Raw genomic sequence first — 25,121 nt, 5'->3', positions numbered from 1 at the left:
TACCATTGATTCAGAGAAAAAACTATTCTATTTCAAAACAGCGTGATCCCTGAATTTCTGTTTATTTCAGGAGGATCTGGTGAAATAAAGAGCACTTGCAGGCGGGGAAAAATGCTGATTTTCCCCAGTTTTTAGAAAGGTTTAACAATCGTGATCATGATTCTGATTTAGTAATGCCTGATCTGGCTGAATATGAAAAAATGCAATTCTGTCAAGTAACAGCATTAATGTTGAGTCCCAACTCCCCCAGTAGTTAAAGGCATTGACTTGTGTGGCGCTGAATCAGTCAACGAGGAAGATACCAGGTTTAATTCACAGTCTGTGCTTAGTTGGCTGATTGTCACTAGGCAGAAGTTGAGCTCTGCTGTTGGTCCTGGGCCAGGGAGGGAAAAAGCCAGGATTCCCATGGCTATCCAGGTATCCTTGGGGCATGCCCAGATTGTTGGTTGAGGGGTTGAATTGGATTCAGCGGTGATGCTCCACAGTTGAAGAGCCACCTGAACTCACTATCCAGGCCTGCACTTGAATTGGTATTTGGGCTTGTAAGCTGCAGGATGGATGCCTGACACTGAAGAATTCTATACCCCAGCGAGAGTATGCACTTCCAGCATAGAGGGGGGGAAAATTGGAGGGACGTTAAAAATAAATGTGGGAATCAGAAAATTAGCTAGTCTTCCTTCCACTATTCACTCTGGAAATACAGACCATCCCTTTGAGGCCAAAGTCTGAACCTGAGGCAAACAGAATGAGTAACGTGTGCTGGTAGATTCTCCAGCTCTGCCCTCTCGGAATATTGCTGAATCAATGACTGTGACACACTGGGGCTTACATTGTGTTTGAGCTTTTATTCCATGATGCATTCTCGCAGGAAATCAGTTTCATTTATGTTGGAAATGTGAATTTAGGTATTTTACATTTGCTTTCTGCTTTTTATCTTTCATGGGAAATGAGTTAAATTCTTTGCTTTCCCTTTCTCCTATTCCTTTTTGCAGTTAAAAGGCACCCTGGTTGTGGCTGTGCTGTTATATTTTGCAGATGAAGGGGATTCTAACAGGAGCAGGTGGTGGTGGATATGTTGTTGGCTGTGTATTAAAACCTCTTATTCACAGGTCCTTAGTACCAGAGACGTGTCTGTAACTGAGATATCACCTGATGGAATATGTACATGATGAAACGCAGTTCAAAATAAATTCTATGATTAAAGTGAAGTTTTAAATGCGCTGAATTTCCAAGCCTATCAAACTGTTTTCACTAATGCTCAGTAATGAAATTGCTTCAGTGCACTGTAGCAGGTTGTGAAATGATATGCAATGCTGAGTATTAATGTAAAAACGAAGGAGAAAGATAGGATTCCTGTAACATTAATCATGGTGCTACAGTGAAGTGTCCAATAGCTGGTTATAATTATGGAACTGCATTGTAATACAAAATTGTGCCAGTAAGCTTGTTCTTATTGTAGAACATTCCCCAAAATTGTGGGAAGCTCAGTGAAGCCCAACAATGTGTATCCTGCAGCTTGGCCTGCTCATGGGCAAAACAACAGGCCCTATGTGCTGTTTGGAGGCACAGAGCAAAACGGTCATGGCTTTTCTGTCATCACATTGTTTATACTCCAGGGCTGCCTTGGTGTCAGAGGCAACTCCATCATCATCTGGACAAGGTATATCTGGACTTGCGTTGTCCTGGTGCTGCCATTTCTCTGTCTCTGTGCCCCCTCTAGTGAAACTGCTGAGAAGAGCCACAGTTTATCCACTAAGGGCAGGAGACTTGTGGCAGACCCATTGTTAGGCTAGGATTTGACCCTGTGGCGTTTTGAGCTTCAGTTCATTTGCAAGGACCAATGTATTAGTTTTCTGTTTAATAGATATTTTGGTGATTCCAGCATGAACATAACTTTTATGGTTTAAATTGCGGCAGATTTTGCAGAACAATGTTTGACACGTTTTCTGTTGACTCTAGCCTTTTTTTTTAAACATTGCGATTGCTGTATGTTATCTAATGCATCGATGTAAAGAAGCCTGGAGAAACCTCATGGGCATTTCTGTTAGCAGAATTCATGCCTTCTATCTCTTATGCAAAGTTCTGTTGTCAAACATTACTTGAAATTCTGAGGGTTTATTCCTATGTGAAATTTCAGTGGTTTAAGGTACTGTATCAATCCAGTGAATATTTTACTTTTTTAAAGCAAGATTTTGCAATAAATTGTTTTTCTAAAAAAAACTACAGGTGAAAACTTTTCTATTTGTGGCATGACCTATTTGTTCAGTGGCAATGAATGCAAACATGCTTTAGTCATGTGCAATACTGCATTGATTATATCAGTGAGAATGTCTGTCTGTTTCTGTTCTTTTCTGCCCCTAGAGCAGGTTCGAACTCAAGTCTCGCACAAGCTTCTTGTGCCACTTACAAGGAAAGAGTAGATTTTCTTCAGAGTACCTTCTCCTTGGTGCAATCAAAGCAATAGAGCCCCACCTATCCTTTACAATGAAGGGCAGGGCTGCTTACGCTCATCTGATGCATGTACCCTCGCTGGACGTTAATCTAGTATTCAGATTCGGCGCTTCAGTCTCTGCTGAGCAGGAATGCCTGGAATGGGACCTGAAGCCACAGATATTACCCCTGAGCCGTCATTGGTCACTCCCTCCAGATGTGAGTCTCTTGCTGGATGTTACTCCATCGAGAGCACATCATCTAGGATTACACTCTAGTGCTATCTTTCTGATGTGTTAGTACCCGTCTGCCCTCGGGGTGTAAAACAAATCCCTAGTTTCCTGGCCAATATTTATCACTCAACCAACATCACTAAAAAAGATTAACTTGAGTATTGCTGAAAATAGAGACGTTGTCAAAGCTTTTCATCTTGCGCTCATCAGGACAATCCGCAAGAATACCAATGTAAGGGAAAACAACTATACTGTATGAGAAGGGAGTGCTGATTGGTTGGCAAGTGAACTCTGGTAGAGGCATTGCCATGGAAAATGCACCAGTTTATGGTGATTGACAGTTAACTGCCAAGCTTTGGTTGAAATTAAAACCAGGCAGTTTGACTCTGGTCAAGGCATTGCCCTGAGGAATGAACCAGCGGATGGCTGTCACTTATTTTGTTTAGTTGCAACAGGCGCTATGTTTGTACATGTTCTTTCTGTCTGCAAATAACAGGGCCCTGTGTACTAATATATGTAGCTTCCAGTACACGTAAATGCGCCACACTGCGAGCCCTACTGACAATCTTAAATTGCTTGTCAGCGTAATTTTAGCACACTGTGGATTAATTAGCAAATGTTGTCCAATCGCAGAATTGTTGGACACTCTGTTTTGAGTTTTGCAAGCACGGGCTGGTTGGATACTGCCTGTACTTTGCCCGTTGCAAACAGCAGAAGGGACATGTTGTTTGATACGATCCACCAGTGTTTCGGAAGTACGGCCTATATACCTAGCATCACACTGGCATTGAAATTCATATATCACATTACTCATTTGTGTGATAGACAGGCAGGACGACTTCTTTGGCTCGACGGCAGCATCCTGTTCGTGGTGCACACCACACGTGTTGCTACTGCACAGTAGCAGCGTGAAACAGCTAGCTTCACCTGTTGCTCACATTTTTGGGATACATTACCCTTCCAGGGTAATTTGAGGTATTTTTCAGGGCCAAAAAGATTAACTAGTCATTATTACATTGACATTTATGGGAGTTTGTCTGCAAATTCACTGCCGCCTTTCCTGCATTACAACAGTGACAACACTTCAAAAGTACTTCAGTGGCTATGAAGCACTTTAGATGTTCTCATGTTCTGAAATGCTGTATGATGAGACCAGCTTGGTTATCCAGTTTATCTGTTGCTTTTGAAGTCCTGAGCTCCATTTCAGATTTTGCTGGTGTTGTACTGATTAAGTCCATTTTGTTGCTTTCATTGCTTCGGTCTGGGTTTTGCCGCAGTGATCCAGCACTACTGCTGTGGAGAGCCTGGACTCTGCTCCGAGTTTTGCTGCAGTTATCCCGCTCCGCTCCTGTGGAGGGCCTAAACACCGCCCCTGGATTTGTCGTGGTGACCCCGCTCACCACCTGTGGACACTCCACTGTGGGTTTTGCTGAGGTGATTGCACTCCGCTCCTGTGGAGAGCCCAGACTCCGATCCGGGTTTAGCCTTAGTGATCCCGCTCTGCTCCAGGTTTTTCTGCGGTGACCCCGCTCTGTTCCTGTGGAGACTCCGCTCCAGGTTTTGTCACGGTGATCCCACTCTGTTCCTGTGGAGATGCCACTCCGGATTTTGCCACGGTGTCCCCGCTCCGCTCCTGTGGAGAGCCCATATTCTGTTTCGGGGTTTGCCGCAGTGATTCAGCTCCGCTCCTGTGGAGACGCCGCTCTGGGTTTTGCCGCGGTAACCCAGCTCCGCTCCTGTGGAGACGCTGCTCTGCTCCTGTTGAGATTCGCCTCAGTATTTTGCCACAGTGACCCCGCTCTACTCCTGTGGAGACTCTGCTCCAGGTTTTTCCTTTGTGTCTCCGCTCCAGGTTTTGCTGCGGTAACTCTGCTCTGCTCCTGTGGAGACTCCACTCTGGGTTTTTCCACTGTGTCACTGCTCCTGGTTTTGTTGTAGTGACTCCGCTCCGCTCCTATGGAGATTCTGTATTCCGCTCTAGGTTTTGCCGCGGTGATCCCGCTCCTGTGAAGACTGTGCTCCTGGTTGTGACATGGTGACTCCGCTCCTGTGCCGCTCCTGCTGTGGGTTTTTACGCTCCTGTGGAGACTCTACTCTTGAGTTTTGACTGTGATTCTGCTCCGCTCCTGTGGGAATTCTGGATTCCGCTCTGGGTTTTTCCGCAGTGACTCCGCTCCTGTGGGGATTCTGGATTCTGCTCTGGCTTTTTCCACTGTGATTCTGCTCCAGGTTTTTCCGTAGTCGCTCCGCTCCGCTCCTGTGGGGATTCTGGATTCTGCTCTGGGTTTTTCAGCGGTGCCTCCGCTCCTGTGGAGATTCCGGATTACGCTCTGGGTTTTTCCACAGTGACTCTGTTCCTGTGGAGATTCAGGATACGGCTCCAGGTTTTTTTGCGGTGGCTCCGCTCCTGTGGGAATTCTGGATTCTGCTCCGGGTTTTTCAGTGCTGACTCCATTCCTGTGGAGATTCCAGATTCGGCTCCAGGTTTTCCCTGGTGACTGCGCTCAGCTCCTGTGGGAATTCTGGATTCTGCTCCGGGTTTTTCCGCGGTGACTCCGCTCCTGTGGGGATGCCGGATTCCGCTCCGCGTTTTTCCGCGGTGACTCCGCTCCGCTCCTGTGGGGATGCCGGATTCCGCTCCGGGTTTTTCCGCGGTGACTCCGCTCCGCTCCTGTGGGGATGCCGGATTCCGCTCCGGGTTTTTCCGCGGTGACTCCGCTCCGCTCCTGTGGGGATTCCGGATTCCGCTCCGGGTTTTTCCGCGGTGACTCCGCTCCGCTCCTGTGGGGATTCCGGATTCCGCTCCGGGTTTTTCCGCGGTGACTCCGCTCCGCTCCTGTGGGGATTCCGGATTCCGCTCCGGGTTTTGCGGCCGATCCCCTCCATGCTGGTTATTGTCCGTCGGTCCCGGCCGATTCCTGCTCCCTCTCCGCTCTCCCAGCTCTTTCCCCGGATACGGTCGGCGGCGGCGGCGGCGAGTCGGGACGCAGGAGCAACGAGCGGCCAGGGCCCGGGGCCGAGGCCGGGAGGATGGCCGAGTCCCGATTGCGGCTAATGCTGGCTCTGGCGGCACTGAGCGCGGCCACCGGCACAGGTAAAGGCGGCCGGGAATACCGGGATGATGAGGGAATACTGGGATAGTAAGGATTACACCAGGGGAAGGAGGGAATACCGGGATGATGAGGGAATACTGGGATAGTAAGGATTACGCCAGGGGAAGGAGGGAATACCGGGATGATGAGGGAATACTGGGATAGTAAGGATTACACCAGGGGAAGGAGGGAATACCGGGATGATGAGGGAATACTGGGATAGTAAGGATTACGCCAGGGGAAGGAGGGAATACCGGGATGATGAGGGAATACTGGGATAGTAAGGATGAAACCAGGGGAAGGAGGGAATACCGGGATAGTAAGGATGAAACCAGGGGAAGGAGGGAATACCGGGATGATGAGGGAATACTGGGATAGTAAGGATTACGCCAGGGGAAGGAGGGAATACCGGGATGATGAGGGAATACTGGGATAGTAAGGATTACGCCAGGGGAAGGAGGGAATACCGGGATGATGAGGGAATACTGGGATAGTAAGGATTATGCCAGGGAAAGGAGGGAATACCGGGATGATGAGGGAATACTGGGATAGTAAGGATTACGCCAGGGGAAGGAGGGAATACCGGGATGATGAGGGAATACTGGGATAGTAAGGATTATGCCAGGGGAAGGAGGGAATACCAGGATGATGAGGGAATACTGGGATGATGAGGGAATACTGGGATAGTAAGGATGAAACCAGGGGAAGGAGGGAATACTGGGATAGTAAGGATTATGCCAGGGGAAGGAGGGAATACCGGGATGATGAGGGAATACTGGGATAGTAAGGATTACGCCAGGGGAAGGAGGGAATACCGGGATGATGAGGGAATACTGGGATAGTAAGGATTACACCAGGGGAAGGAGGGAATACCGGGATGATGAGGGAATACTGGGATAGTAAGGATTATGCCAGGGGAAGGAGGGAATACCAGGATGATGAGGGAATACTGGGATAGTAAGGATGAAACCAGGGGAAGGAGGGAATACTGGGATAGTAAGGATTATGCCAGGGGAAGGAGGGAATACCGGGATGATGAGGGAATACTGGGATAGTAAGGATTACGCCAGGGGAAGGAGGGACTACCGGGATGATGAGGGAATACTGGGATAGCAAGGGTTACACCAGGGGAAGGAGGGAATACCGGGATGATGAGGGAATACTGGGATAGTAAGGATTACACCAGGGGAAGGAGGGATTACTGGGAGAGGAGGAATACCGGGATGAGGGAATACTGGGATAGTAAGGATGACACCAGGGGAAGGAGATGAGGGAATACTGGGATAGTACGGATTACACCAGGGGAAGGAGGGACTACTGGGATAATGAAGGAATACTGATGAGGGAAGATAGGGAGGGGATACAAGAATAATGAGGCAATACTGAGAGAAGGAGGGAATACTTCGATATACCAGAAATGGGAGAGCTTATTGAATACTGAGGAAATACTCGGAGAGGGGGGTAATACTGGGATACTGAGGGAATACAGATGAGGGAGGGAATACGAAGAGACCAGGATAGTGAAGAAGGACTGGGAATTCTGGGATAGTAAGATGGAGACTGGGAATACCTGGAGACACCATTATAGTGAGAGAGAGAAACTGAGAATGCTGAGGGAGGAAATCAGAACTACCAAAGAGATGGTGGGGGAGAGAGAGACTGGAAGTGCGGAGAGGAACAAGCAATATGGGGGAAAGAGACTAGGAATACCCTACAGGGCAGGGAGAGAATGGGAAGAGTGAGGCCTGACACCCAGAATAGTGGACAGAGAGACCTGGAATACTGAGGGGAGATACCAGAGGTAGCGAGGGAGAGAATAAAAATATCACTGGGAGGGAGCTGTCTGGGAATACTGTGGAAGTGACTAGGAATATTGCCGAGAGATTCGGGATTCTTGGAGGGAGATTGTGATCGTTGGGAAAGTGACTGGCATTACTGGTGAGGGGATACTAAGAAAGAGAATCTGGAAAATTGCAGGGAGTGGAGCAGCGAATACCAAAGGATAGACTGGACCAGTGTAGAGGGAGATTTACTCTGTATCTAACCCCGTGCTGTACCTGTCCTGGGAGTGTTTGATGGGGGACAGTGTAGAGGGAGCTTTACTCTGTATCTAACCCCGTGCTGTACCTGCCCTGGGAGTGTTTGATGGGGACAGTGTAGAGGGAGCTTTACTCTGTATCTAACCCCGTGCTGTACCTGCCCTGGGAGTGTTTGAGATGATTAGTTTTGAAATGTTGGAAAGGTTCTCCATTTCCCAGCTTTGGCATCTTTAAGTCAAAAATTTAATTCAAATGTACAAATTCTGAAAAATATTTGAATTGTACTTCAGTCTTAGGAGCTGCCACACACAGCTCTCAGGTACCTTGTGTTTCTGCTCCCCAATTTTCCCCTTCTCTCCTGAAAGCATTGACTTTTGTAGGAATTATTCCATGTTCCAGTAATATGCTCAATTGGCTAGTTGTTTGTGAGTCTTTCAGTGAGTGTGACTTTTTTTTTCCAAAAATATGCTTTATTCATAAAACATTACAAAAATACATTACAAACCAGTTCAAATTCCACATTTTGGAAAGTACAATAGAGATCAGATTTCTTTGATACAGAAACATGAGTTGCCTCACAACTCTTGCTGTTCCATTTTATATGCAATGTTCTCTTTGGCCTCCTTGTCTCGAGAGACAATGGGTAAGCGCCTGGAGGTGGTCAGTGGTTTGTGGAGCAGCGCCTGGAGTGGCTATAAAGGCCAATTCTGGAGTGACAGACTCTTCCACAGGTGCTGCAGAAAAATTTGTTTGTCGGGGCTGTTGCACAGTTGGCTCTCCCCTTGCACTTCTGTCTTTTTTCCTGCCAAATGCTACGTCTCTTCGACTCGCCACACTTTAGCCCCGCCTTGAGGCTGCAATGTACATTGGCATTATATTACAAAAATTTTTTTTGGTGTATACAGCCCGAGGGGTTTTGCACGGGTTCCAGACCCTCGGTATACTATAGCGGGAGGACCTTACACAGTGGTCTTTCCCCATTGAGTGTGACCTTTATTTCCCAAAAATATACTTTATTCATAAAAATCTAAAAAATACATTACAAAACAGTTTCAAGTTGACCTTCCAGAAAGTGCAAAAGAAATCATTTTTTTTCAATACAGAATGTGAGTTGCCTCACAAGCCTTCCATTCCATTTTAGGTGCAATGTACATTTGTATTACACAGCAAAACCATATTTTGGTGCACACAGCCCAAGGCGTTTTACACAGGTTCCAGCCCCTCGGTTCAGTTTGGTGGGGGGACCTTACACATTGTCCTTTCCCCATTGAGCCTTTGTGGCGGCTGCCCCAAGCTTTAGTGCATCCCTCAGCACGTAGTCCTGGACCTTGGAATGTGCCAGTCTGCAACACTCGGTCGTGGACAACTCTTTGCACTGGAAGACCAGCAAGGTTCGGGCAGACCAAACAGCGTCTTTCGCTGAATTGATAGTCCTCCAGCAGCAGTTGATGTTTATCTCAGTGTGCGTCCCTGGGAACAGCCCGTAGAGCACAGACTCCTGTGTTACAGAGCTGCTTGGGATGAACCTTGACAAAAACCACTGCATCTCTTTCCACACCTGCTTTTGCAAAGGTGCATTCCAGAAGGAGATGGGTAAGAGTCTCTTCCCCACCGCAGCCACCTCAAGATCGCTTGATCTTGATTTTCAGTATGAATACAGACCGTGAAAGCGGGGCCTCACGATCCTTCTGACCTTTTGGGTTTTAAGCAGGAGGTGTCAGAAAAGTTACCACAGGGATAACTTGCTTGTGGCGACCAAGCGTTCATAGCGACGTCGCTTTTTGATCCTTCGATGTCGGCTCTTCCTATCATTGTGAAGCAGAATTCACCAAGCGTTGGATTGTTCACCCACTAATAGGGAACGTGAGCTGGGTTTAGACCGTCGTGAGACAGGTTAGTTTTACCCGACTGATGATGTGTTGTTGCAATAGTAATCCTGCTCAGTACGAGAGGAACCGCAGGTTCAGACATTTGGTGTATGTGCTTGGCTGAGGAGCCAATGGTGCGAAGCTACCATCTGTGGGATTATGACTGAACGCCTCTAAGTCAGAATCCCCCCCTAAACGTAACGATACCAAAAAAAAAATGTTAGATAATGAAGTCAGCGTGACTAAGGAGAAGAGTAGACAGGGAGCAGATGATGAACGCAAAGGGACTGGTGGTCTGAGGTGCATTTGTTTTAATGCAAGAAGTGTAGTAGGTAAGGCAGATGAACTTAGGGCTTGGATTCGTACCTGGGAGTATGATGTTATTGCTATTACTGAGACTTGGTTGAGGGAAGGGCATGATTGGCAACTAAATATCCCAGGATATCGATGCTTCAGGCGGGATAGAGAGGGAGGTAAAAGGGGTGGAGGAGTTGCATTACTGGTCAAAGAGGATATCACAGCTGTGCTGAAGGAGGGCACTATGGAGGACTTGAGCAGTGAGGCAATATGGGCAGAACTCAGAAATAGGAAGGATGCGGTAACAATGTTGGGGCTGTTCTACAGGCCTCCCAACAGCGAGCGTGAGATAGAGGTACAAATATGTAAACAGATTATGGAAAGATGTAGGAGCAACAGGGTGGTGGTGATAGGAGATTTTAATTTTCCCAACATTGACTGGGATTCACTTAGTGTTAGAGGTCTAGATGGAGTAGAATTTGTAAGGAGCATCCAGGAGGGTTTTCTAGAGCAGTATGTAAATAGTCCAACTCGGGAAGGGGCCATACTGGACCTGGTGTTGGGAAATGAGCCCGGCCAGGTGGTTGAAGTTTCAGTAGGGGACTACTTTGGGAATAGTGATCACAATTCCGTTAGTTTTAGAATACTCATGGACAAAGACGAGAGTGGTCCCAAAGGGAGAGTGCTAAATTGGGGGAAGGCCAACTATACCAAAATTCGGCAGGAGCTGGAGAATGTAGATTGGGAGCAGCTGTTTGAAGGTAAATCCACATTTGATATGTGGGAGGCTTTTAAAGAGAGGTTGATTAGCGTGCAGGAGAGACATGTTCCTGTGAAAATGAGGGATAGAAATGAGGGATAGATTAGGGAACCATGGATGACAGGTGAAATTGTGAGACTAGCTAAGAGGAAAAAGGAAGCATACATAAGGTCTAGGCGGCTGAAGAAAGACGAAGCTTTGGAAGAATATCGGGAATGTAGGACCAATCTGAAACGAGGAATTAAGAGGGCTAAAAGGGGTCATGAAATATCTTTAGCAAACAGGGTTAAGGAAAATCCCAAAGCCTTTTATTCATATATAAGGAGCAAGAGGGTAACTAGAGAAAGGATTGGCCCACTCAAGGACAAAGGAGGAAAGTTATGCGTGGAGTCAGAGAAAATGGGTGAGATTCTAAACGAGTACTTTGCATTCACCGAGGAGAGGGACATGACGGATGTTGAGGTTAGGGACAGATGTTTGATTACTCTAGGTCAAGTCGGCATAAGGAGGGAGGAAGTGTTGGGTATTCTAAAAGGCATTAAGGTGGACAAGTCCCCAGGTCCGGATGGGATCTATCCCAGGTTACTGAGGGAAGCGAGAGAGGAAATAGCTGGGGCCTTAACAGATATCTTTGCAGCATCCTTAAACACGGGTGAGGTCCCGGAGGACTGGAGAATTGCTAATGTTGTCCCCTTGTTTAAGAAGGGTAGCAGGGATAATCCAGGTAATTATAGACCGGTGAGCCTGACGTCAGTGGTAGGGAAGCTGCTGGAGAAGATACTGAGGGATAGGATCTATTCCCATTTGGAAGAAAATGGGCTTATCAGTGATAGGCAACATGGTTTTGTGCAGGGAAAGTCATATCTTACCAACTTAATAGAATTCTTTGAGGAAGTGACAAAGTTGATTGATGAGGGAAGGGCTGTAGATGTCATATACATGGACTTCAGTAAGGCGTTTGATAAGGTTCCCCATGGTAGGCTGATGGAGAAAGTGAAGTCGCATGGGGTCCAGGGTGTACTAGCTGGATGGATAAAGAACTGGCTGGGCAACAGGAGACAGAGAGTAGGAGTGGAAGGGAGTTTCTCAAAATGGAGACGTGTGACCAGTGGTGTTCCACAGGGATCCGTGCTGGGACCACTGTTGTTTGTGATATACATAAATGATTTGGAGGAAAGTATAGGTGGTCTGATTAGCAAGTTTGCAGACTTGGTGGAGTAGCAGATAGTGAAGGGGACTGTCAGAGAATACAGCAGAATATAGATAGATTGGAGAGTTGGGCAGAGAAATGGCAGATGGAGTTCAATCAGGGCAAATGCGAGGTGATGCATTTTGGAAGATCCAATTCAAGAGTGAACTATACAGTAAATGGACAAGTCCTGGGGAAAATTGATGTACAGAGAGATTTGGGTGTTCAGGTCCATTGTTCCCTGAAGGTGGCAACGCAGGTCAATAGAGTGGTCAAGAAGGCATACGGCATGCTTTCCTTCATCGGACGGGGTATTGAGTACAAGGGTTGGCAGGTCATGTTACAGTTGTATAAGACTTTGGTTCGGCCACATTTGGAATACTGCGTGCAGTTCTGGTCTCCTCATTACCAAAAGGATGTAGATGCTTTGGAGAGGGTGCAGAGGAGGTTCACCAGGATGTTGCCTGGTCTGGAGGGCGCTAGCTATGAAGAGTGGTTGAGCAGATTAGGATTATTTTCATTAGAAAGACGGAGGTTGAGGGGGGACCTGATTGAGGTGTACAAAATCATGAGAGGTATAGACAGGGTGGATAGCAAGAAGCTTTTTCCCAGAGTGGGGGATTCAATTACTAGGGGTCACGAGTTCAAAGTGAGAGGGGAAAAGTCTAGGGGGGATATGCGTGGAAAGTTCTTTACGCAGAGGGTGGTGGCTGCCTGGAACGCGTTGCCAGCGCAGGTGGTAGACGCGGGCACGATAGCGTCTTTTAAGATGTATCTAGACAGATACATGAATGGGCAGGAAGCAAAGAGATACAGACCCTTAGAAAATAGGCGACATGTTTAGATAGAGGATCTGGATCGGCGCAGGCTTGGAGGCCGAAGGGCCTGTTCCTGTGCTGTAATTTTCTTTGTTCTCTTTGTTCTTTGTATGGAGGCAGTGAGATTCCGGGCGTGCAGGAAGGATCTGACAGGGAGGGCCCTTCTCACCACCAGCCAAGCTACGTCTTGGTGCTTGTTTGAGAGTTCTGGTGATAAGGCATTCTGCCAAATGACTTTGGCAAACTGCTCGGGGACCCATCCAACAGGATCCACCATCTCCTTTTCCTTTAGGGCCTTGAGGACGTTCCATGCAGACCACTGCCTGATGGATCGGTGGTCAAAGGTGTTTTGCTGCACAAACTTTTCCACGAAGGATAGGTGGTACAGCACAGTCCAACTGCATGGAACGTTCCGCAGCAATGTGACCAGGCCCATCCTTCGCAACACCGGGGACAGATAGAACCTCAGCACGTAGTGACACTTGGTGTTTGTGTACTGGGGCTCTACGCACAGCTTGACACAGCCGCACACAAAGGCAATCAGGATGAGGGCGACGTTGGGTACATTTTTCCTGCCCTTATCCAGAGGTTTGAACATCGTTTCCCTCCAGACACGGCCCATTTTGGATTTCCAGATAAAGCGGAAGATGGCTCGGGTGACAGCCACAGCGCAGGAATGGGGTATGGGCCAGACCTGCACCACAGACAGCAACAACATGAGCACCTCGCACCTGATGACCAGGTTCTTACCCACAATGGAGAGAGATCGCTGCCCCCACATGCTCAGCTTATGTTGTACCTTAGCTACTCGCTCCTTCCAGCTTTTGGCATATGCCACAGCCCCTCTGAACCATATCCCCAGCACCTTCAGGTAGTCTGACCTGATGGTGAAGGGGACAAAGGATCGGTCAGCCCAGTTCCCAAAGAACATGGCCTCACTCTTGCCACGATTTACTTTGGCTCCCAAGGCCAGTTTGAACTGGTCGCAGATGCTCATCAGTCTGCGAATGGACAGCGGATCCGAGCAGAAGACGGCGACGTCATCCGTGTACAGGGAGGTTTTAACCTGAGTGCCTCCACTGCCTGGGATTGTCACCCCTCTTATGCTCGCATCCTTCCTAATAGACTCAGCAAAGGGTTCAATACAGCAAACAAACAAGACAGGGCAGAGAGGACAGCCCTGTCTGACTCCAGATTTGATCAGGAATCTTTCGGATTCCCACCCATTGATTGAGACTGCGCTAGTGATGTTTGTGTAGAGCAGTTTGATCCAATTGCGGATTCCATCCCCAAACCCCATTTTGGAAAGCACGTCCATCATGTAGGTGTGCGATATCCTGTCAAAAGCCTTCTCCTCGTCCAGGCTGATGAGGCAGGTGTCCACTGCTCCTGTCCCATACATAGGTGATTGTTTCCTTTAGTAGTGCGAGACTATCAGAGATCTTCCTGCTGGGTAAGGTGCAGGTCTGATCAGGGTGAATCACCAACTCCAGAGCAGACTTGACCCAACTGGTGATGACTTTGGACAGAATCTTGTAGTCAACATTAAGCAGTGAGATGGGCCGCCAATTTCTGATTTCTGCCCTCTTCCCCCTTCTGCTTGTAGATAGAACATAGAACAGTACAGCACACTGCAGGCCCTTCGGCCCACAATGTTGTGCCGACCCTTTAACCTACTCTAAGATCAAACTACCTACATACCCTTCATTCTACTATGATCCATGTACCTATCCAAGAGTCGCTTAAATGTCCCTAATGTATCTGCTTCTACTACCACCACTGGCAGTGCATTCCATGCACCCACCACTCTCTGTGTAAGGATGAGGGTGATGATGCCTTTCCTCATGGATTCTGACATGCTGCCGGCCAGAAACATACTCGCGTCCAGAGTTCGCGGTTTGTCCAGACTCTCCCGCGTGCTGTCACCTAAAACCTCCATGATAGATGACAGAAAAGACTGAGAGGCTCTGCTGTCTGTGGATTTCACGTCGTATAGCCCAGCATAAAAGGATTTGCTGATCCTTAGTATGTCAGACTGTGAAGACGTTACCGAGCCGTCCTTTTCCTTCAGGCTGCTGATAACAGAGCTCTCTCTGTGTACCTTTTGGAAGAAGTAACGCGAGCACGTCTCATCCTGCTCAACGGAGCAGACTCTGGACCGGAAGATGATCTTGGAGGCCTCCGTGGCAAAGAGCGAGGCCTGCTGGCTCTTCACCTCTTGGAGATCCTCCTTGACCTCGACCCCCATCGACTGCAGCCAGAGCAGATTTTGCATTCTTTTCTGGAGTCGGGACATTTCCCTCTGTCTCTCTCTCACCTTCTGAACACCCTTGAAGATAAAGAACCTCTTGATGTTCGCTTGATCGCTTCCCACCAGTGCACTGGAGACTCAAAGAGGGGTTTCACGGTTCTCCAACCTTTGTAATCCCTTTTGAGTTCCTCAACGTTCTCTGGGGCTAGCAGTGTGACATTCAGCTTCCATGTCCCCCTGCCAACCCGCTGGTCATCCTGTAGGTGATAGTTGGTCAGTAAGAGGCAGTGGTCAGAGAAGAACACCGGCTTAACGTTGGTGGATCTGACCGTGAAAGCACGGGACACAGACAGGAAGTCAATCCTGGAACGGGCAGACCCATCCGGTCTTGACCAGGTGTATCTACGCTGCACTCCGTCTGCAAGGTTGCTGAAGACGTCGTGCAACTTGGCATCTTTTACTGCTTCCATTAGGATATGGTGTATTTGGATTTTCAGAAAGCTTTTGATAATGTCCCACACAGGAGGTTAGTAAACAGAATTAGAGCACATGGGATTGGGGGTAATATACTGCAATGGATTGAGAATTAATTAACAGAGAGAAAGCAGAGAGTAGGAATAAATGGGTCATTCTCAGGATGGCAGGCTGTTACTAGTGGGGTACCGCAAGGATCAGTGCTTGGGCCACAGCTGTTCACAATCTATATAAATGATTTGGATATGGGGACCAAATGTAATATTTCCAAATTTGCAGATGACACAAAACTAGGTGGGAATGGAAGCTGTGAGGGGATTGCAAGGAGGCTTCATGGAGATTTGGACAGGCTAAGTGAATGGACAAGAACATGGCAGATAGACTACAATGTGAATGTGTGAAGTGATCTACTTTGGTAGAAAAAACAGCAAGGCAGAATATTTCTTAAATGGTGAGAGGTTGGGAGTTGTTGATATCCAAAGAGACCTGGGTGTCCTTGTTCATGAGTCACTAAAAGCTAGTTCTGATGAAAGGTCACTGACCTGAAACGTTAACTCTGCTTCTTTCTCCACAGATGCTGCCAGACCTGTTGAGTATTTCCAGCACTTGCTGTTTCAATTACTAAAAGTTAGTATGCAGGTGCAGCAAGCAATTAAGAAGGCAAATGGTAGGTTGGCCTTCATTGCAAAGGGATTTGATTACAGGAGTAAAGATGTATTACTTCAATTGTATAAAGCCTTGGTGAGACCGCACCTGGAGTATTGTGTACAGTTTTGGTCTCCTTATCTAAGGAAGGATATACTTGCCATAGAGGGAGTGCAGCAGTGGTTCACCAGACTAATCCCTGGGATGGCAGGATTGTCGTATGAGGAGAGCATGCAGAAATTGGGTCTGTATTCTCTAGAGTTTCGAAGAATGAGAGGCAATCTCATTTTTATTTTATTTAGAGATACAGCACTGAAAGAGGCCCTTCGGCCCATCGAGTCTCTGCCGACCAACAACCACCCATTTATAGTAATCCTACATTAACCCCATATTCTCTACCACATCCCCACCATTCTCCTACCGCCTACCTACACTAGGGGCAATTTACAATGGCCAATTTACCTATCAACCTGCAAGTCTTTGGCTGTGGGTGGAAACCTACGCGGTCACTGGGAGAACTTGCAAACTCCGCACAGGCAGTACCCAGAACTGAAGCCGGGTCGCTGGAGCTGTGAGGCTGCGGTGCTAACCACTGCGCCACTGTGCTACCCCAAAATTCTTACAGGGCGTGACAGGGTGGGTGCAGATAGGATGTTATGTCTGGCTGGTGTGTGAGACACAGTCTCACAATAAGGGGATGGCCATTTAAAACTGAGATGAGGAGGAATTTATTTACTCAAAGGGTGGTGAATCTGTGGAATTAGAACATAAGAAGATAAGAAATAGGAGCAGGAGTAGGCCATTCGGCCCCTCAAGCCTGCCCTGCCATTCAATAAGATCATAGCTGATCTGCCCCAGACCTCAACTCCTCTTTCGTGCCAGCTCCTCATAGCCCTCAACTCCCCGATATTTCAAAAATCTATCTACCTCCTCTTTAAATACTTTCTGTGATCTAGCCTCCGCAACTCTCTGGGGCAGAGAATTCCAGACATTCACCACCCTCTGAGAGAAGAAATTCCTTCACATTCAGTTTTTTAAATGAGTTTCCCCTTATTCTGTAACTATGTCCCCTAGTTTGAGATTCCCCCACTAGTGGAAACATCTTCTCAACATCTACCCTGTCAAGCCCCCTCAGAATCTTGAACGTTTCAATAATATCACCCCCCATTCTTCTAAACTTTAATGAATAAACGCCTCACCTGTTTAGCCGTTCTTGATAAGTCAACCCCTTAATCCCAGGAATCAGCCTAGTGAATTTCTTTTAAACTGCCTCCAATGCCAGTATATCCTTCCTTAAATACGGGAACCAAAACTGTACACAGTACTGCAGGTGCGGCCTCACCAACACCCTGTACATTTGTAACAAGACTTCCCTATTTTTAAACTCCAAACCCCTCGCAATAAAGATCAAAATTCCATTTGCCTTCTTAATTACTTGCTGCACCTGCATGCTAACTTTTTGTGTTTTATGCACAAGAACACCCAGATCCCTCTGTGCTGCACTTTTTTGGAGTCTCTCTCCATCTAAATAATAATCTGCCTTTTGATTCTTCCGGCCAAAGTGCATGACCTCACACTTTCCTACATTAAACTCCATCTGCCAAGTTTCTGCCCACTCACTTAACCTATCTATATCCCCTTGCAGATTCCTTATGTCTCCATCACAACAGGCCCTCCCACCTATTTTTGTATCGTCAGCAAATTTGGGTATGTTACACTCTGCCCCCAACCTCCAAGTCATTAATTCTCTACTCCAGAGGGCTGTGGATGCTCAATCATTGAGCATGTTCAAGACAGGAATCGATACCAGAGCAGTGGCACCACGGCTGGCACTGTTGTTCAGCAGGGAGGGACAAAGCGCAGAAGAGCAATAGTTATAGGGGACTCTATGGTCAGGGGCACAGACAGGCACTTCTGTGGACGTGAAAGAGACTCCAGGATGGTATGTTGCCTCCCTGGTGCCAGGGTCAAGGATGTCTCTGAACAGACAGGGGGCATTCTGAAGGGGGAGGGTGAACAGCCAGAGGTTGTGGTACACATCGGTACCAACGACATAGGCAGGAAGAGTGACGAGGTCCTGCAGGGGGAGTTTAGGGAGTTAGGTGGAAAGTTAAAAAACAGGACCTCTATGGTTGTAATCTCGGGATTACTCCCTGTGCCACGTGCCAGTGAGGCTAGAAATAGGAAGATAGTGCAGCTAAACACGTGGCCGAACAGCTGGTGTAGAAGGGAGGTTTTCAGATATCTGGACCATTGGGATCTCTTCAGGGACAGATGGGACCTGTACAAGAAGGACAGGTTGCATCTAAACTGGAGGGGCACAAATATCCTGGCTGCGAGGTTTGCTAGCGTCACTCGGGAGGGTTTAAACTAGTGTGGCAGGGGGGTGGGAACCAGAGCAGTAGGACAGCAAGTGAAATAAATGAAGGGGAACTAGTAAATAAGGCCAGTAAGACTAAGAGGAAGAGCAGGCAGGGAGATGTTGCGGATCACAGCGGGACTGGTGGTCTGAAATGCATTTGTTTCAATGCAAGAAGTATAACAGGTAAGGCAGATGAACTTAGAGCTTGGATTAGTACTTGGAACTATGATGTTGTTGCTATTACAGAGACTTGGTTGAGGGAAGGACAGGATTGGCAGCTAAATGTTCCAGGATTTAGAAGCTTCAGGCGGGATAGAGGGGGATGTATAAGGGGTGGGGGAGTTGCATTACTGGTTAAGGAGAATATCACAGCTGTACTGCGGGAGGACACCTCGGAGGGGTCATGCAGCGAGGCAATATGGGTGGAGCTCAGGAATAGGAAAGGTGCAGTCACGATGTTGGGGGTTTACTACAGGCCTCCCAACAGCCAGCGGGAGGTAGAGGAGCAGATATGTAGACAGATTTTGGAAAAATGTAAAGGTAACAGGGTTGTAGTGGTGGGTGATTTTAACTTCCCCTATATTGACTGGGACTCACTTAGTGCTAGGGGCTTCGACGGGGCATTTGTGTTGAATTTGTAAGGAGCATCCAGGAGGGCTTCTTGAAACAATATGTAGATAGTCCAACGAGGGAAGGGGCCGTACTGGACTTGGTACTGGGGAATGAGCCCGGCCAGGTGGGAGAAGTTTCAGTCGGGGAGCATTTCGGGAGCAGTGACCATAATTCCATAAGTTTTAAGGTACTTGTGGATAAGGATAAGAGTAGTCCTCGGGTGAAGGTGCTAAATTGGGGGAAGGCTAATTATAACAATATTAGGCAGGAACTGAAGAATTTAGATTGGGGGCGGCTGTTTGAGGGTAAATCAACATCTGACATGTGGGAGTCTTTCAAACGTCAGTTGATTAGAATCCAGGACCAGCATGTTCCTGTGAGAAAGAAGGATAAGTTTGGCAAGTTTCGGGAACCTTGGATAACGCGGGATATTGTGAGCCTCGTCAAAAAGAAAAAGGAAGCATTTGTAAGGGCTGGAAGGCTAGGAACAGACGAATCCCTTGAGGAATATAAAGACAGTAGGAAGGAACTTAAGCAAGGAGTCAGGAGGGCGATAAGGGGTTATGAGAAGTCATTGGCAAACAGGATTAAGGAAATCCCAAGGCTTTTTATACATATATAAAGAGCAAGAGGGTAACCATGGAAAGGGTTGGCCCACTCAAGGACAGAGAAGGGAAGCTATGTGTGGAGCCAGAGGAAATGGGCGAGGTACTAAATGAGTACTTTGCATCAGTATTCACCAAGGAGGAAGGACTTGGTGGATGATGAGCCTAGGGAAGGAAGTGTAGATAGTCTCAGTCATCTCATTATCAAAATGGAGGAGGTGTTGGGTGTCTTGCAAAGCATTAAGGTAGATAAGTCCCCAGGGCCTGATGGGATCTACCCCAGAATACTGAGGGAGGCAAGGGAAGAAATTGCTGGGGCCTTGATAGAAATCTTTGCATACTCATTGGCTATAGGTGAGGTCCCAGAGGACTGGAGAATAGCCAATGTTGTTCCTTTGTTTAAGAAGGGTAGCAAGGATAATCCAGGAAATTATAGGCCGGTGAGCCTTACGTCGATGGTAGGGAAATTATTGGAGAGGATTCTTCGGGACAGGATTTACTTCCATTTGGAAACAGATGGACTTATTAGCGAGAGGCAGCATGGTTTTGTGAAGGGGAGGTCGTGTCTCACTAATTTGATTGAGTTTTTTGGGGAAGTGACAAAGATGATTGATGAAGGAAGGGCAGTGGATGTTATCTATGTGGACTTCAGTAAAGCCTTTGACAAGGTCCCTCATGGCAGACTGATACAAAAGGTGAAGTCACATGGGATCAGAGGGTAGCTGGCAAGATGGATACAGAACTGGCTCGGTCATAGAAGACAGAGGGTAGCAGTGGAAGGGTGCTTTTCTGAATGGAGGGCTGTGACTAGTGGTGTTCCGCAGGGATCCGTGATGGGACCTTTGCTGTTTGTAGTATATATAAATGATTTGGAGGAAAATGTAGCTGGTCTGATTAGTAAGTTTGCGGACGACACAAAGGTTGGTGGAGTTGCGGACAGTGATGAGGATTGTCAGAGGATACAGCAGGATATAGATCGGTTGGAGACCTGGGCGGAGAAATGGCAGATGGAGTTTAATTCGGACAAATGTGAGGTAATGCATTTTGGAAGATCGAATACAGGTGGGAAGTAACAGTAAATGGCAGAACCCTTAGGAGTATTGACAGGCAGAGAGATCTGGGCGTACAAGTCCACAGGTCACTGAAAGTGGCAACGCAGGTGGATAAGGTAGTCAAGAAGGCATATGGCATGCTTGCCTTCATCGGTCGGGGCATTGAGTATAAATATAGGCAAGTCATGCTGCAGCTGTACAGAACTTTAGTTAGGCCACACTTAGAATATTGTGTGCAATTCTGGTCACCACACTACCAGAAGGACGTGGAGGCTTTGGAGAGGGTACAGAAGAGGTTTACCAGGATGTTGCCTGGTCTGGAGGGCATTAGCTATGAGGAGAGGTTGGATAAACTCAGATTGTTTTCACTGGAACGATGGAGGTGGAGGGGCGACATGATAGAGGTTTACAAAGTTATGAGCGGCGTGGACAGAGTGGATAGTCAGAAGCTTTTTCCCAGGGTGGAAGAGTCAGTTACTAGGGCACATAGGTTTAAGGTGAGAGGGGCAAAGTTTAGAGGGGATGTGCGAGGCAAGTTCTTTACACAGAGGGTGGTGAGTGCCTGGAACTTGTTGCCAGGGGAGATGGTGGAAGCAGATACCATAGAGTCGTTTAAGAGGCATCGTGACAAATACATGAATAGGATGGGAATAGAGGGATACGGACCCAGGAAGTGCAGAAAGTTTTAGTTTAGGCAGGCATCAAGATCGGCGCAGACTTGGAGGGCCGAATGGCCTGTTCCTGTGCTGTACTGTTCTTTGTTCTTTGATATCAAGGGATATGGAGATAGTGGGGAAAAATGGCGTAGAGGTAGATGATCGGCCATTATCTGTTTGAATAGCAGAGCAGGCTTGATGGGCCGAATGGATCTTATTTCCTGTGATCACTGTCCAGTAACCCCTGGGTTAGAGAGAGGGAGGAAATCAGTCAGGGTTCCTGCTCCTGTCCAGTGACCCCTGGGTTAGAGAGATGGGGGGAATCAGCCAGGCTCCTGCTCCTGATTAATGTCTAGAGACTCCTGCTAGAATGTGTATCTATGGGGTAAGGAATCAGTTTGGATCAGCTATTGTGCCGCACAATAGAAGAAAGTAGAGAGTGTTTCACAACCTCAAGAAGTCCCGAAGTACTTTTGAAGTGTAGTCACCGTTGTAAATTAGGAAATTCAGCAGCCAACATGTGCACAAATAGCAATGTGATATTGAGAAGGTCAGAGGCTCGGAATCCTGTGGTGAGTAACTCACCTCCTGACTCCCCAAAGCCTGTCCACCATCTACAAGCACAAGTCAGGAGTGTGATGGAATACTCTCCACTTGCCTGGATGGGTGCAGCTCCAACAACACTCAAGAAGCTCGACACCATCCAAGACAAAGCAGCCTGGTTGATTGGCACCCCATCCACAAACATTCACTCCCTCCACCACCGACGCACAGTGGCAGCAGTGTGTACCATCTACAAGATGCACTGCAGCAACTCACCAAGGCTCCTTAGACAGCACCTTCCAAACCCGCAACCTCTACCAACGAGAAGGACAAGGGCAGCAGATGCATGGGAACACCACCACCTGCAAGTTCCCCACCAAGCCACACACAATCCTGACCTGGAACTATATCACCGTTCCTTCACTGTCAAATCCTGGAACTCCCTTCCTAACAGCACTGTGGGTGTACCTACCCCACATGGACTGCAGCGGTTCAAGAAGGCAGCTCACCAGCACCTTCTCAAGGGCAATTAGGGATGGGCAATAAATACTGGGCTAGTCAGCGAAGCCCACATCCCATGAACAAAAAAACCCCCTTTTTTTTTAAATTATGTTAGTTGCTGGGTAAATATTGGCTCAAGATGCCAGGGAGAACACCCCTGCTCGTTTTCCAACAGTGCCATGTGATCTTTTACACCCACTCATGAGGGTGGGTAAGGCCTTAGTTTAATATCTCATATGAAAGACAGCACCTTTGACAGTGCAGCATTCTGTCAGTATTGCACTCAGAATGTCAGTCTAGATTCTCTGCTTAGGTCTGGAGTGGGGCTTGAACCCACACCTCTCGAATTTGGAGATAGGAGTGCTACCCACTAAGCCATGTCTCACATCAATGCAACACTACCAACGCGATCAGTTGAAATGCATGTTTGAGAAGTGGCCATGTGGGTGATATCAGTCGGTTTCTGGAAATGGTCCGCTGGGAGGAAGAAAACAAACACTTATGAGGGCAAAATAAATTGTTATTTCGCTGTATCATGCAAGATGCCTTTGATTTTCACAGAGCATCTGTCTCCAGACCAGCTGGAGTTCACTTTAAAAACTAGTTATTGGATGCACATCCAGTCACTAACTGGTACCACAACTATATTTTGCCCATGCATTTGTGTCCTGGAGATGTTGACTCTTCCTGCCATTTGGATCCATTGATACTAACAGCCTTCTGAAACCTTGCCCATTCTTCATGTGAGATTAGATGGCATCAACAAGCTGTTCTGGCACAGGTTGATGGGCATCACACGTTGCCCTGCTGAGGTATGGGGTCTTCCTAATTGATGTGGCTCAATGCTACACTGTACAGTCTTTTTATTCACAAGGTCACGTAAAAACATAGAAAAATAGGAGCAGGAGTAGGCCATTCGGCCCTTCGAGCCTGGTCCGCCATTCAATACGATCATGGCTGATCATCCAAACTCAGTACCCTGGTCCCACTTTCTCCCCGTATCCCTTGATCCCATTAGCCCTAAGAACTATATCTAACTCTTTCTTGAATATATTTAATGATTTGGCCTCAACTGCTTTCCGTGGTAGAGAATTCCACAGGTTCAACACTCTCTGGGTGAAGAAATCTCTCTTCATCTCATTCCTAAATGGCTAACCCCTTATCCTTAGACTGTGACCCCTGGTCCTGGACTCCCCCGCCATCGGGAACATCCTTCCTGCATCTAGTCTGTCCAGTCCAGTTAGAATTTTATAGGTTTCTATGAGATCCCCTCTCATTCTTCTAAACTCTAGCGAATACAAGCCTAATCGACCCAATCTCTCTTCATACGTCAGTCCTGCCATCCCAGGAATCAGTCTGGTAAACCTTCGCTGCACTCCCCCCATAGCAAGAACATCCTTCCTCAGAAAAGGAGACAAAAACTGCACACAATACTCCAGATGTGGTCTCACCAAGGCTCTGTATAATTGCAGCAAGACATCCTTCCTCCTGTACTCGAATCCTCTCACTATGAAGGCCAACATACCATTTACCTTCTTAACTGCCTGCTGCACCTGCATGCTTACTTTCAGCGGCTGGTACACAAGGACACCCAGGTCTCACTGCACCTCCCCCTTTCCCAATCTATCGCCATTCAGATAATAATCTGCCTTTCTGTTTTTGCCACCAAAGTGGATAACCTCACATTTATCCACATTATACTGCATCTGCCATGTATTTGACCACTCACTCAACCTGTCACAGCTCACACTCCCACCCAGCTTTGTGTCGTCTGCAAACTTGGATATATTACATTTAATTCCCTCATCTATATCATTAATATATATTGTGAATAGCTGGGGTCCTAGCACTGATCCCTGCGGTACCCACTAGTCACTGCCTACCATTCGGAAAAAGACACGTTTATTCCTACTCTCTGTTTCCTGTCTGCCAACCAGTTCTCTATTCATGTCAGTACCTTACCCCCAGCGGTTCAAGAAGGCAGCTCACCACCACCTGGGCAATTAGGGATAGGCAATAAATGGTGGCTTAGCCACCAACGCCCACATCCCATGAATGAATAAAAAAAAGGAGATGGACAGATTTTTAATTAGTAATGGGTTGAAGGGTTATGGAGAACGGGCAGGAAAGTGGAGTTGAGGCCGAGATGAGATCAGCGATGATTGTATTGAATGGCGGAGCAGGCTCGAAGGGCTGAATTTCCTACTCCTGCTCCTAGTTCTTATGTTCCTTTTTCCAATTCTTTTCTGCTGCCTTCTGAAGGAGCTGCCATTTGATATGGTACAGTTTGTGTGCTAGATGCCCTCTGGTAACTCTCTGCAGTCAGGCATTTGACTGTGGGACTCCTCTGTCTTTGCATAATGCCCCCACAGCATAACCTTTCCCATAATGCTTGCTGTTTTTAGAATGTCCCTTCTCTGGTACAGAAACTGTGTGAAATAACCTTCAGTTGCCTGACTGTACACTCTGGAATTCCCTTCCTAAATCCCTCTTCCTCTCCAACCTTGTCTCCTTTAAAATCTGCAATAAAACCCAGCTCTCACCCTTCCTAACATGTCCTCTTTTAATTCATTTTTTTCTGAAGCGCTTTGTGACTTTTTTCTTTCTATGTTAAAGGTGCTGTGTAAGTTGTTGGTACTTTAATATTATAATAATCTCTGATAGAATCTAGGTGCTCTAGTAGTTTGGGAACTG

General features: G+C 47.3%; 1 protein-coding gene across 5 annotated transcripts in view; it reads left to right on the top strand.

Annotated features, from left to right (window-relative positions):
* Window positions 1-5,505: 5,505 nt before the first annotated feature.
* neo1a (neogenin 1a) overlaps window positions 5,506-25,121 on the top strand; it is a 217,661-nt gene continuing 198,045 nt past the window's right edge. For all 5 annotated transcript variants that reach the window (XM_068015647.1, XM_068015645.1, XM_068015648.1 and 2 more), the window contains exon 1: window positions 5,506-5,757. In XM_068015647.1, the coding sequence (XP_067871748.1) occupies window positions 5,694-5,757 (64 nt within the window). In that variant the 5' untranslated portion in view covers window positions 5,506-5,693. The remainder of the gene's footprint in view (window positions 5,758-25,121) is intronic.

The sequence above is a fragment of the Heterodontus francisci genome, chromosome 35 (assembly GCF_036365525.1).
Source record: "Heterodontus francisci isolate sHetFra1 chromosome 35, sHetFra1.hap1, whole genome shotgun sequence".
Taxonomy (NCBI): Eukaryota; Metazoa; Chordata; class Chondrichthyes; order Heterodontiformes; family Heterodontidae; genus Heterodontus; species Heterodontus francisci.
The sequence above is the reverse complement of the archived record's forward strand: the minus strand, read 5'-3'. Positions and strand labels throughout refer to the sequence as shown.